The sequence below is a fragment of the Vanacampus margaritifer genome, chromosome 9, assembly GCF_051991255.1.
Source record: "Vanacampus margaritifer isolate UIUO_Vmar chromosome 9, RoL_Vmar_1.0, whole genome shotgun sequence".
Lineage (NCBI taxonomy): Eukaryota > Metazoa > Chordata > Actinopteri > Syngnathiformes > Syngnathidae > Vanacampus > Vanacampus margaritifer.
Genome location: NC_135440.1, coordinates 15,980,084 through 15,993,673, shown reverse-complemented (window position 1 = coordinate 15,993,673; position 13,590 = coordinate 15,980,084). Strand labels below are relative to the sequence as shown.

Genomic DNA, 13,590 nt, shown 5'->3' with positions numbered 1-13,590 from the left:
CATTATGACAATGTGCTAGTGCAGTTACATGCGACTCCCCTGTGATTAATTCGATAAAGTACATTGAAAGCCGCACGCATTATGAAACTTTCTATCAGTGAGACAAACTACTGTCATCTGTATATTTGTGTGAATGTGCTTCTTTGTGCTGGCAACATTGAAAGGGTTCAGTTTGTTTTTTTTCTTCATTTGACTTTCCAAATCAGTCCAGGCTACACATTTATCAGCCTACTGTTTGGTGATGAAAAAACACATAAATATTGATTTATCGCAGCTATGAAAGACTCGTGAAAGAACGAGAAGATACTGTATATTTTGATGACAATTCGGAACATTGCCTAAAAGAAAATCAATGTCTTCAAAATTCAAATTCAGAAACAACCATTTTCATTTTCCTGCAGGATGATAAAAGTAGCTCACCATATAGAATAAACATTACAGTATAACCCATTTTTATAACCCATTACAGAACAAAACCATAAAGTAATGGTTTTAGACTGTCGCATTTATTGTATGCCAACTCAGATTTTATTTATTTATTTTTTTTTTAAAAACATGCAGCTCTCAAGGCATCATTTGCATCCTCGAGTGTTTCTGTTTAACATGCGCATTTAAGTAATTATCATGGACAGATGTAAAGCAATTGTTCAAAATCAGCACATACTGTACTAATGGCTTAATGGTTTAATAGGCCACACACACTCACACACAGAAGTATCATCCATCTGCAGCGCACATTTAGCCGGCTAACTAAATAAACAACGTTCTGTTCTTGTGAGCTGATTAGGAAAAGAGATAAAGAGCGAGGAGTTTTGCTCCCCCTTTCCGGAAACTGCAACGAGGCAAGAATAATCCACTCAACCGAGAAATGTGCAGCACACTAAGAAGAAATGTGCCATTGTGTGAGTAATAGCATTTTACACAAACTCAATATACTTAATTAATGTAGCACTTTCACAACAGCTGCAGCTGTGACAAAGTGCTTTACGGAATACATAATATACAATGTTAACAATCATGCAATCAAACAAACTGCACTAAAGTTTTGGTGCAGTTTGTGATTTAAAGGTCTCATATTGTTAAACTTTTCCACATACTAAAATAGTTTTCAAATGTGTAAAAAAAAAAAAAAAATAACATGCCTGTGACATGCGTTTATCAAAACTGACATTGGATCTAATATTTTCGCTGTCCCTAAATCAGCACAAGTTGAATTGTTGACTGGTCGGGGATGCATATTATTGATAGAAAACCCCATTTAAGTGCATTTTCATACTATGGGACCTTTGAGTGTAAAAAAATTAATTGATTTGTATTTCTCACGGTGAGAGTTCACTTGCAGTTGGGCCAACTGGTGCAATGATCCCTACAGATGAATAAAAATTAATTAATTAAAAAAAGAAGGGGATGTGCTCATAACTCAATTTATGACCACAGCAAATGTATGAGATTATAAATGGCGTGAAATTACCTACTTTGCATTTTGTGGTGTAAGAATATAGTGTGCTAGGCAGAATAAAGCTAGTTCAATTACCGTGATACTACTTGCCATTTTTCATACAAACTGCTGCCCTGTGTAACCATTTTTGTTGGTGGGGGGACTCAAATAAATCTGCTGGTCTCTGCTTCTTGTGAAATGATTGACAGGAGACGTCAATTTTGTTGACTTCCTAAGCAAACACATGACATTTGCTGGTTAGTTCCACAGGACCTTATCGGCATTCAAATAAATAACTTGTTAAGTTAGCTATTTGGCTAATTAGCTACTAGCACTCCCAGCGCACCTTAGTAATGACGTACATGAACTGGCGGGCACCGCCACCTTCTTCTTCTCCTCCTTTGGTGTTTACTAGCGGTTGGTGTCCGTTGTGTTGTATCATCGCCATCTGTTGGTTCTTTTGCTCCCTGCATCAACTGTTTTCAATCCCGTCTGAGTCAGCATCTATCTGACTCCACCTTCCATTATCCCACACTCTAAAATCCTCTTTGCTGTTTCACCTTTAATTCCTGCTGCCTGGACCTTCAATAGTCAACTTTATTCCATTTGAATTCCATGCACATGACCCCCCAATCTTAATTTTGATTTGCTTTAACTTCATTACCCACTCACTATGATTGACCTTATGTTCCCCTCCACAATTCTCACATTTTCTGCCTGTCTTCAGCCTCTTCACATGCTCACCTCCACAGACCCCACATTTACAATAAGCCACTTTATGAGCATATATCCGAAACTTAAGTGGCGGGGGGGGGGGGGGGGTTGTAATATTCTCTGACAGTATAATACATATGCACCCTATATATCTATATCTAACCTCGCCAACCAGATTGATAATTAGGATTCACTCGAGGGAGTTCTGGTATTTCACTAGTTAGACCCGTTCAGGAAAGGCGGGTCTTGCTGTATAATACTTCGAGCTGATTGGACGATGTTGCATCTTTCCGCATTTGTTTTGATCGATCAAGGCAACGGATGAAATGGCTTGGCTGGCGTTAAAATGTTGCGAGTCTGGACAATATTTACTTACGTGAATACCGCAACGTGACATCGTTGTTTTGGATGTACGCCACTCAAAGTGTGCTCTTTGTGCATGTGAGTCGCATCGCGTTCACATTAGATGTCACATTTGTTTTTATAATGTGAACGGTACATAAAAAGATCGGATTTAACAAAAAATCCGAAATGGGCATCACGCCCTGCAGTGTGAACGTGGTTAAGAACCACTGATCTAGATTTTTTTTTTTTTAACTGACTGGGAACAACCATCACTTTTTTTGTAACATTCTGTGATGTTTTACACTTTGAAAATATAAAGTTTTGTAACATCTTTTCAAGGTGTGAGCACTCCTACTAAGCTGTGGACTAATTAGCAGATTGTATATGACGCAGGTTTGTTTTAGAATTGAAAATTACAAGTTGATTCCATATTTTTTCCCCTCTACATGGTTGAAAAATAATTGTGACTGACACCAATTTTATTTAGCTTTTTTTGGTGCGTCTCTTAAGACCAGAAGGGTGGCATTTTGAAAAAAAAAAATGTTTTGTAGAACAGCCGTGATATTTTTACCTCCAAACTTAATATTTAAATGATCACCCTCCAAGAGTGGGGATTCCATCAAATTTGCCAGCTGTTGTGAGTCATAGACTGGCCAGAACAGAAGGTAGCACATAACGACTCTTGGCACATACATCAAGTGGCGACTTTGAGGTTACATTATGAGATCTGTAGTACTCATCTGTGATACATGGGTGATGACAAGTCAACAGACCATCTGGCAGACAGGTGGTCTGCCAAACAGAACCAGTAAGACCAAACAGACAGTAATTTAGAAACACAATTTCAAATTCACAATACTCCTGCACTTTTGAACCTGTTGAAGTTGAAATGGTAGAACATAGTTCAAAACTCAAATCAGTGGCGTTTGATTGCGTTTCAACAAGTGGAAGACAATATGGGAGGCAAATTAAACAGTTAAAATCTGTATCAAGTAAAAGGATTACACATACAATATGTAAAATGTTTACATTTATTCTAACAGGAACAGTAGCAAAATACAGAACAGTGACCCAAACACAATGAAAATATTTGCCTATTTTCTCTGGGCAGCAGCTTGACGGACTCAAATGCCATAAATGTTCTGTCTGAACCAAAAACCATGCAATTATTTCTCTAAAGGAAAAAAAAAAAACATTATTTAAAAAGTCCAGTATATGTACACACCTGAAGTCAAACCTCACACAAAAGCTCAGTCATACTGACTTCTTATACCAAATAGGGTTTTAAAAAAATAGTTTTGTATTCATCACGACAGTGAAAATGTCCACCACCATGTAGTCACATTACCAAGAGGGTCATTTACCTGACCTCACCTTTTTCGACTTAGCCATAATAAGACATCAACAACCATCCACCCCCACTCGCATTTTAGGCACAGTGAACACAGCCGAAGCAGCACTACATGCCTGAGAGCCTCATCAGCTTTCCTGTTTGTCTTTTACCAAAAGGATCGTGTGCTGCCCTCCACTGGACACCATCAGTACTGTGCAGTTTTCCAGCTGCTTGCCAGTCATTTTCACCGGGCTCCACTCGTCGTCCTCCTCACCTGTGCCAAGTTGGAGATTGGTGCCCATTCCCCAAGCGTACGCAGACCCTAGAGGAGGCACAGCCAACGTTAGGGATTTCAAAGAAAGTACAACTAAGGTAGTGTAAATTGCACTTGAAGAATAGGATGGCGTCTGAAATGTATCTGGCACCATTTCTCACCTTCCTTTGTGACAGCAAAGCTGACGGATGCTCCACATGTCACTCCGCAGGCTAGTTCAACCCCGCTGACGGCCGAGGGCTCACTTTTATCTTCGGCCTTTTCACCAAGGCCAAGGCGCCCATAATCTGCTCTGCCCAGGCTGTAAATCTGTCCTGAAACAGGATTCAAGAGTCAGCAATGCACAAAAAAAATGAAGTTACTGAAATAATCCTTCAGTTTACCTTCTGAGTTGAGGCAGACCGTGTGGTGTTGTCCTCCAGAGAAGTCAACCCAGGTCGAGGTGGAATTTTTGAAGGAAGTCAGTTTCACAGGGACAAAATACATCTTTGGGCTTTTGGTGCCTTGATGCGTAAATAAAATAAAAGCGTGTTGATTAGTCACATAACCAAGCTTGTTTTTTTCTTTCTTGACCCAATGGCAAAGATGCAGGATTTTGTACACTGTAAAAAATGAGGAGTAATATTTACTTGAAAAAACCTAGCAAAGTTTTTTTTTCACTCAGAAACTCAAAGTACATTTTATAAGGAGAGTTTTGAGTACATTTGGCTAGTTTATAATTAAAAAAAAAAAAAAAGCTATGTAAGCACTGACTAATGAACTCATGACCTTCAGCTTACGAGACAGACATGCTACCACCTGAGCCATGCCACTCATGCCGTTTGTCACTATACTGCATTGCTGGTGTGTCCAAAATTAGACCTAAACCGGTCTCATGGAGGTATGAGGAGTCCACCTAACTCCAGCAATATACTAACATACAGAAGGCGTGGCATGACTCAGGTGGTAGGGTGGCTATCACCCAAGCTGAAGGTCATGGGTTCGGTCCTCAAAGCTTACAGAGCTTTTTTTTTTTTTTAAATAAACATGTAAAATGTACTCAAAACTCTCCTTGTAAAAGTTACTTAGAATTTCCGAGTGAAAAAAACTTTTCTAGGTTTTTTAAGTTAATATTCTTTTTTTTTTTTTTTTTTACATTGTACTTGCACACAAAGACAGCCTTGTTAAAGAAAACCATAACCAAATAGACTAAGTTTGGAGCAGGATTATTTTTGAACTGCTTACCAGGTTCAAAACACTGAAATTTCTCAAAGGTGATCTGGGTTCCAGCTAGCCATGTTCGCATATCACATCAATAGGGATGCACCGAAATGAAATTTTTGGGCCAAAACCGAAAATGAGAAATGCTTGGCCAAAAACCGAAACGCCGAAAAAATTTATGCAAATTTTCTATTATCACTGCATTTATTATAATTAATTACAATTATAATAATATAAAATATACAGGCCTATTAAGCACGGGTGTTTTAACAAACCACAATATAAATTGAAATGCGTCCACACCACAGACCTCAGAGACATGTTGGCGAATAGTACACCAAACGCAGGGTGAGCAACTGAGCATTTTCTGGCGGTGCAATTGCACTTTAAGAGTCAATGTACAGTAGTTCGCACCGGCGGGCACGGATGATGCATTTTTAGGCTATTTGGAGCGGGACACGGTGCGGCACACTTAAAATCGGCACATACACATATTCACACCAACGTTTAAAAATTCTTCGCATCAGCCAATCGGCTTTGGGAACGGACTGCAAAGTCACACGGCGTCCTGTACAGATCTGTAGTCACCCGATAGCAATAGTGCTAACATTAGCTAAAGCATTTAGCTCTCATCAAAGAAGAAAAGGAAGGCGCTGCAGGAGAGAGAGTGGCTCACCTGTAGTGCAGTACTCGGCAGCGCTCTCTTTTTTGACATAGTTTACCAAGCGACCCTCTCCTTCTCCGGTGTGCACAATGAAGCTGCCGGTACTCAAACGCTAGCGAGTAGCAAGGCGGACACTCACCCCCTCTTTTGGTGTTTAATTCTAACAGACACTTGCTTGCAGCGTTTTTTTTTTTTTTTTGCTTGCATCACCACAACATCCTCTTTCAGCCATATTCTTTCAGCTTGAATTTTATTTCGGCCAATTTTTTGCCATTTTCGGTCGAAAATTTTCGAATATTCGGTGCATCACTACATAACAACATCAAGTGATAGAATGACTTTCACAAAACATTTTTTTTTCTGTTAAGAGTCGGTGTACAAGCCAACTCCATCAAGCTGCTGTTCAGTACATTGTTTAAGTTTGTACAAGTATTTAATGCCTAATGGGTGAATTCAGTAATAATCCTGACCTCTGATAAAGTCTTTAGCTGAGATCAGAAAGTGCAAACTTGTATCCATTAGCGGAGCAATGCCACATCCAAAACGACAGGATACTTACCCAACTGGTGATAGTTGGAAAGGCCGAATCCATACACGTGTCCATCTTTGGACACGGCAAATGTGAAGTACGCCCCACAGAAGGCGTCTATGAAGTGAACTTTCCCTTTGACTTTGACTATCTGGGGAACCAATAGACGATCTGCAATCACAGGAACAGGAAGTGAACTAGTGCACGGGACATAGGCGACATATACCACGACAACCGTGAAGTTTTGCGACTCACCGAGGCCTTTCCTGCCTCCCCGGTTTGAGAATTGCTCAGGCACCCTTCCTAGCTGGCCCTGTTCAGCAGTGCCTGACGTGTAAAGATTTCCCTCCATGGTCACCATTACAAGATGGTCGTTACCTGTTAAAACATGACGTCAACAACAACAACAACAACAGCAAAGACAAGGCTATCCCCGCCACTCAAAAGTGAAAGGATGCGATTGGTCACATGACCCATTACTACCTGAGGCAACTTTGACGACTTTTTCTGTCAAGGGCACATTTGTTGGAACATCAGTTGTCTTGAAATGATCCAGGAGACCTATAGCGCCGTTACTATCCTGCGGGGGAACATTAATGAGCTGAAATCACCCATAGACACTGCACAGGAAGATATTAAGAAGCTAGCATGCCAGTGGCTTTTATGCTGACCTAACATGCGTCATAATACAAGAACAAGAAATCAAGCCACGAGCCCACCAAAACCTCTGAATGTGGATTCAGTCCACGTTATGTTTATATATAATATGTACACATTTGTATCAACCAATCCGATTGGACATACTAATGCTGATTAAACAGTTGCTATGCTGTGTACTTCAAGCCGTAAGTGAGCTTTCTTCGGGGAAATCTGCTCCAGTTTTAATAAAGGGAGTTTGAATGCTGGAGGCAGGCAGCGATACTAGAGATGTAATTACCAGTGTGCCACCGAGTACGGTATTAATGAAAATGCAATGACAACAAAAAAAAAATTAACAAACATGAGGTCCAGAGGGATGAAAACAACCCAGTGAGATTAAACTCGGGTTAAAACTCTACTTTAACTTGATGAATTTCTGTCTCCCGGTCCTCAAATGCTTTAATTGCGACATGTGTTAAATAGGCTCACAGAGGATGAGTATATGCAGCACGTGGTGTTCGGGAGGGACTTTCAGTTGGTAGTGAAAATTAGATTCGGAGTCAACCATGTGGTCGCAAAAGGTGAAAGACAAGCTAACCACGGTAAGACTTGGCTCAGGAGACTCAAGATAACAAAACTTGTCTGGACAGATGGAGGTGGAAGGGTTGGGCTCAAATTAAGCTAAAATAAATCTTTGCTTGCAAACAACATGCAGGAATGTGACAACAGATTTTTTTTTTTAAGATTTGAGCCTTTTTTGGTGACAGCCAGTACCACTTGCCCTCCATATTGTTGATATGATTGGTTTCAATGATTATATTTATTTTTGTCTTAGTTTATAGCCCAAAATAGTATACAATAAAATGTTCTATGCGCCCTCACTTATCTAAACGCGGCATTATGATTAATATTGCGTTTGTGGAATATGAATTAAGCAGCAAAATCCACCTGTTTTTTTTTTTTCAGCCCATCTCAAGGGGCAGCCATTTTGACACTTGCTATCAACTGAAAATGACAATCACAGTTGCTCAGGTAATGACCAATCACGGCTCACTTGTTTTCTGGGTGTGTTCATGTGACCTTCGCAAGCTGAGCTGTGATTGGTCACTAGGGCCCTGTGCAACTGTGATGTTATTTCTACTCGATAGCAAGTGGCAAAATGGGTTGCGTTGAATAAAAACAGGTGGATTTTCCTATTTAATTCATATTCCACTAACACAATATTCATCAGGATGCATTTTTTGGGCTAGTGGGGAGCGCATTAAACATATTGTAAATATTTTTTTTTAGGGGAGTTAACTTCCCCTTTAAGAAAATATTGCTTCAGTGTACGGTAGTTATTGCATGTTATGTTTTTTGTTTGTTTTTTTAATTATAAAATAAAATTTATTTTTAACATTTTCTGGGCTTCATATCTACCATAACCTGACAAAAAAATAAAATAAAATAAATAATAATATATATATATATATATGCACAGTGAAAAAATATATGATAATTGATCAGTTGAAATTGAGAAAAACGCCAAATATTGAATATTAGAAAGGCAAAAACCTGTTGATTTAATTGTATTTATGAACTGGACCGGTTGTGCCAGTGTAAGTGAACTTGGGGTGGGTTAACACTGTCACATAGGGTGAGGGTTAATGTCAAACCCTGTTATACAGCAGTCTGTCAATCAGTTTCTTAGAGGAAAAAAAAAATCATCCAGAGGCAAATTAATTACAAAAAGTAATCACTAAAAACGGCATGACACAGGTAGATGTTAACAAAATCAAATAGTTATAGATTAATAGAAATTCAAACATTGCAATCAAATCAACTAGTTGTGTGTTAGTGAGCTACAGGCTGTTAGGCCTGTTGAGTCTGACTCTCAAATGGCGCTGACAGCAAATAATCATGTCCAAACAGAACAAATTTACATTAACTCTTACATTGACATTTTAGTCATCAGCAAATTCAGGTTAGTAAAGCACATTATTTAATGATTTAACAGATGATGGGGCGTCATATTGCTGTGGATTTGCGGTCAGCTCAGATTTTAAGTAGGAGATAAAAATGAGGTAATCAATTTCTGGTTGTTACGAGAGAAATTCACACGTTGGAAGTCGGACAAGTTTAGCCACCGCACACTCTGACAGCAACGTTAAAAAAAACACACACACAGATAAATGAATATACTCTATCAAAATCCTTTCTCAATCATGCTTTTGTTGTTTTATAGTCTGGGGTGTAACAAGCAGAAAATAATGGCATGTTCCTTTTCATGCTATTTGTTTACACTTTCAACCAATCTTGGACGGTTAGGAGCAAAGATAAAGACAACTGACCCTGAAGGTGCCCCACACGTACACGGTTCCTTCGTCTGTTAGTGCGGCCGTGTGGCTGTCTCCTGCTGACACCTGGATCACTTTCTCCTTGAGCACCACTTTCCCGGGAATCATCTCAGACCCTCCTTCTTTCGTGTCCCGACCGAGGGCCCCTTCATCATTGCAGCCAAATGTGTAAACCTAAGGAAAAATTATTTGCTCATGTTTGAAGTGTTCCTTGAGATTACATCTCTTTTTCAAACGCATCCTCGGGACCCTTGAGTCTCATTTTGGCTTCCTTGAAATGCACTACACGTTGTGTACTTACCACACCAGTTTTGCTGAGGCACACCGTGTGCATGCCCCCAGCCACCACCTGCACTATTTTCTCAGGTAGGGTCACCAGAGCGGGCTTCTTCCTCTGCATGATGTCCTCTCCTAAACCCAGCTGTCCGACGTCACCCTGGCCCAGAACAAGAACGTGGCCTGGCTCCTTACAATGACTCCTGTGGAAAACTGGTACAGATTCAAAGACCAATGAGTTGAAAACACCAATTTCAAGTTAAGTTGCAATCCACTTTTATACAAGTAAAAACCATCAAGTAACTGTACTGTTCAAAAACGGCCTCTGAAAATATATTGGGGTTTCTTCCAGTGCTTTATAAGCCTAGCTCGGCTTTAGCATCACGCTTGTTCTCTTTTGTGCTGCACTAATATCTACATTCACCCGAGTTTGACCTACTGATAAAAGCATCTTGCTTGCCTTGACAACCGCCATTCAAAGATTCCCAACAGAAAAACAAAACGGCATATTTTTGCCAATTATTCTCTGTTGTGAACTTACACAAATACTAAAAGACAAAGTAATGACCCCCAAAAAGTATTCTGCCAAATAATGAACTCAGCATCTGCATCAAATCATCCATATTGGTCAGGCCCTCGTAATTTAACATCCTGTTCCTTACCTAATATGCTCTATGAAGGAACACGGCGGAATATATGTACCGTTACAGCTAAGTAATAAAGTTTCTGATTCATGTCTGCCAAATAATGTTCTTTCAAAAATAACGGAGCCTGACCTTGGATGCACATAAAATATTTCACTGTATGGAGTCCTCAGTTTACGTCGGTGTTCCTGATCTGGTGACTTAACCCAAATTTGCACCCAAGTTGGAATGTGGCATAGTATATATTATGACATAGTATATATTTATGTATATATATATTAAAAATTTGTTTTTTTATAATAAACTCGGCCATGAATATAAAATAATCACATAAATAAATAAGCAGTATGGTGCAAACAAATTGAGCGTGCCTTAGCCTGCTTGAGAAGTAGTGCATTGAGTCACATTCAAATTGGTGTACCACACTTTTGGTTACATGCAGAGTGCAGACCTACTAGTTGAGAATCACTGTAACACATGAATAGTTATTTAATGCAAATAGAGTTAGTCTGATTGTTTTGAAAATGCCATTACCTTTGACTTTCTTAGCATCGTTCACCTGTTCGACTGAATTTGACTTCCGCTTTGTGGCCATCTTTTTAGTGACCATGAAAGCAGCACTTGAATCCTATGGGGAAGACATGAAGAAACAATAAGGGACTTATTAGAGTGCCAGAACAACTTAATTTAGTAAATGCAAAACATGGTTTCCAATAAATATATCGCTGTACTTCAAATCAACGAACAGCATCTTTTGAGCAGTGATTTAGAGATCATCAGGTTTGCCGCAGGAAATTATTCAATCTCAATTATTCTGACCCCAAAATATTTTTTAGGACAATTTGTTTATGATCATTTAAGCATATAGTAGTAACAGACAAAACAATCAAATGCTCTTCCACTCGATGACAGAAGGTAGATAATTAACCTGTATAACCACTTTTAGTAAACGTTTTTTTGCGTAGTGGTTGGGAAACTGCCTGTATGCAGTAGAAAGCGAGGCATTGTATTCAAGGCACAGTCCCAGCTTTTTGCCCCACCCCGCGACCCATAACCTGCTTGTTGGCATGCGAGTTGGAAGTCCTGCTCAAATTTGAGCTTACTTCTCCGTTAATGCGTGTCGACTCATCTGCATGCCAACACGCTTACATCTGCAAGTTGCAACTAAGGTCCTTTACGTTAGCATCATTGCAATCGTTGGCAACTTCCGCGTGCTTACCGAAGCTAACGTAGCTTAAGGTTAGCGTTCAGTGACTAGTCACAACCTAAAATCGGGTCCAAAATGTGACGAAGTCTTAGAGTTGCAATTTCAATGTTAGACAACTTTATCACAAAACTGAAGGATTGCCGCCAAAATGTATTTTCAGCACAGATTCACATGGTAAGACCCAACCACTGCTAGCATGAGTTAGTTAGCGGTTTTAGCGTGACATTAAGGGATAGTTGAGCCTTACCCACAGACATTGACTGTTGTGTTAGTGCTAAACAAATATATGTTACAGTATGTGTTAAGTTTACCAACCTGGGACTAGTTCAAGTGTGGTCTGGAAGCAGTGGAAGGACACTAACATGTGCAACACGCAGCCTGCTCCCGGTCTCAGGAGCTGGGTGGGTATTCTCGCGATAACTTCGGTCGCGACTTGGACGAGTTGCCTCCTTAAAGAGACAGGAGCACTAAAATAGACCAAGTTCTTTTTTAATCAGCCAATCATTCTGAATCATTAGATCATGGCCACCTTTTATTTTCAAAAGACACAGTTGAGCTATGTAATCTGTTTAAGCCTGGTTAAAAAAATAAAAAAAGTAAAAATGCCAACTAATGTATTTCATATAAAATTGTATATGAATACCAGGGGCGTAGCCAAACATTTTTCATTGGGGTGGCCAGGGTGAAACCATGACTCATATAGGGGTGGGCATAAGTTCATACTGTTCGCATGCCGACCTTGGGCAGCAAGAGCCGATGAGTGGGCTGCATAAAATTATATGTTGTGAATTCAATGCATTGGAGCTATTACAATTGTCAATGAGTTGCTCAGTTACAACAGAGCTTTCTGCCACTTTGACGGCAATAAGGCAAATGTCAGTTACTGACCTGTACACAATAAGTAGAAAAGGAAACCGAACTGCGAAATTCACGACTAAGTATTAAAAACAAAAAACTATGTTGATGCCTTACCTCACCTAAAGTTGACTTTTTTTTTTCTCCATTGTTTTTCCTGTGGTAAAATCTATTACCTGTAGTTATGTTTGTGTTAGTAAACAGGACTCAAGACTCTGAGCTTAATTTGATGCAGGAATCCTTTGCCTGTTTGGCATCTTGTTGGATGTCAAAGTTCACACATTAATAAATGTCTTTTTAAAGATCAAATTGTTTCATGTTATTTGATATTGTTACCGCTTTTTATAAGTGTATTTGATTACATAATTGAATACAATCATAATATCTGAATGGACCATTTTGTCCAAGAAATACAGGTTCATGTGCCTCCGCCATTGATGAATGCTAACATATTTTGTATTGACACGTTTGTAATTTTATTTGAATTAAGAATAAGAGAACAATTATCTAATAAAACACCCACAAATTACACATTATAAAAAATATTGTTTAATTTACACATTCAACATCCCTGGCTTCACTGATATTTACATTATTTGTTTTTCTTATTTCTTGAAAAAAAAACTTGGGAGTCGCACCCCAATTTCGTATCTGCGACCATGCAATGACAGTAGACTTTTTATTCCATTCTAAGACTCGCAATAATATTCACTGCCTTCCAAATTATGCTGTCACTCACAAGGGAGAGAAAGGCATGCACCAGGAACTTGACTTTAAGGAAGCGAAGGGAGTTGACATGTTTCTGAGTTCAAAAGCGATTAACTATTTTTTCATGTTCATGAAAGGGTTGAAAGAGAGTAGCTTGCTGCGTAAAACATTTACCGCATCTCCACAATTCAAATGATGTTTATGGCTGATTTTCAAATAATCGATGCAAATGACATTCAGCTTAATTATTTGTAGACATTGATGACCCACGTTAAAGGGGAGTTTGGGTTTGAAAAAACATCTTTTGAGACACCAGTCCTCGAACCTTTCTGACACACCCTATAGTTGGTTCAGCGGATCCGTGAATTGACATCAGGTGTCACTGGATCCCCATGTCCCGCTTGACAGAAGAATGGGGTATATGCCAC

The 13,590-nt window shown here is 39.3% G+C and overlaps 1 protein-coding gene across 1 annotated transcript; it reads right to left on the bottom strand.

The window, feature by feature from the left end:
* Positions 1 to 3,514: 3,514 nt before the first annotated feature.
* rcc1 (regulator of chromosome condensation 1) lies at positions 3,515 to 12,024 on the bottom strand. The gene is made up of 10 exons (XM_077576899.1): positions 11,915 to 12,024; positions 10,927 to 11,020; positions 9,774 to 9,961; positions 9,467 to 9,646; positions 6,981 to 7,077; positions 6,753 to 6,875; positions 6,528 to 6,668; positions 4,488 to 4,607; positions 4,266 to 4,418; positions 3,515 to 4,152 (listed from the first exon to the last, which is right to left on the bottom strand). Exons 2-10 carry the CDS (start codon positions 11,000 to 11,002, stop codon positions 3,977 to 3,979), a joined length of 1,254 nt encoding a protein of 417 aa, XP_077433025.1. The 5' UTR covers positions 11,003 to 11,020; positions 11,915 to 12,024; the 3' UTR covers positions 3,515 to 3,976.
* Between the last annotated feature and the right edge of the window lie 1,566 nt (positions 12,025 to 13,590).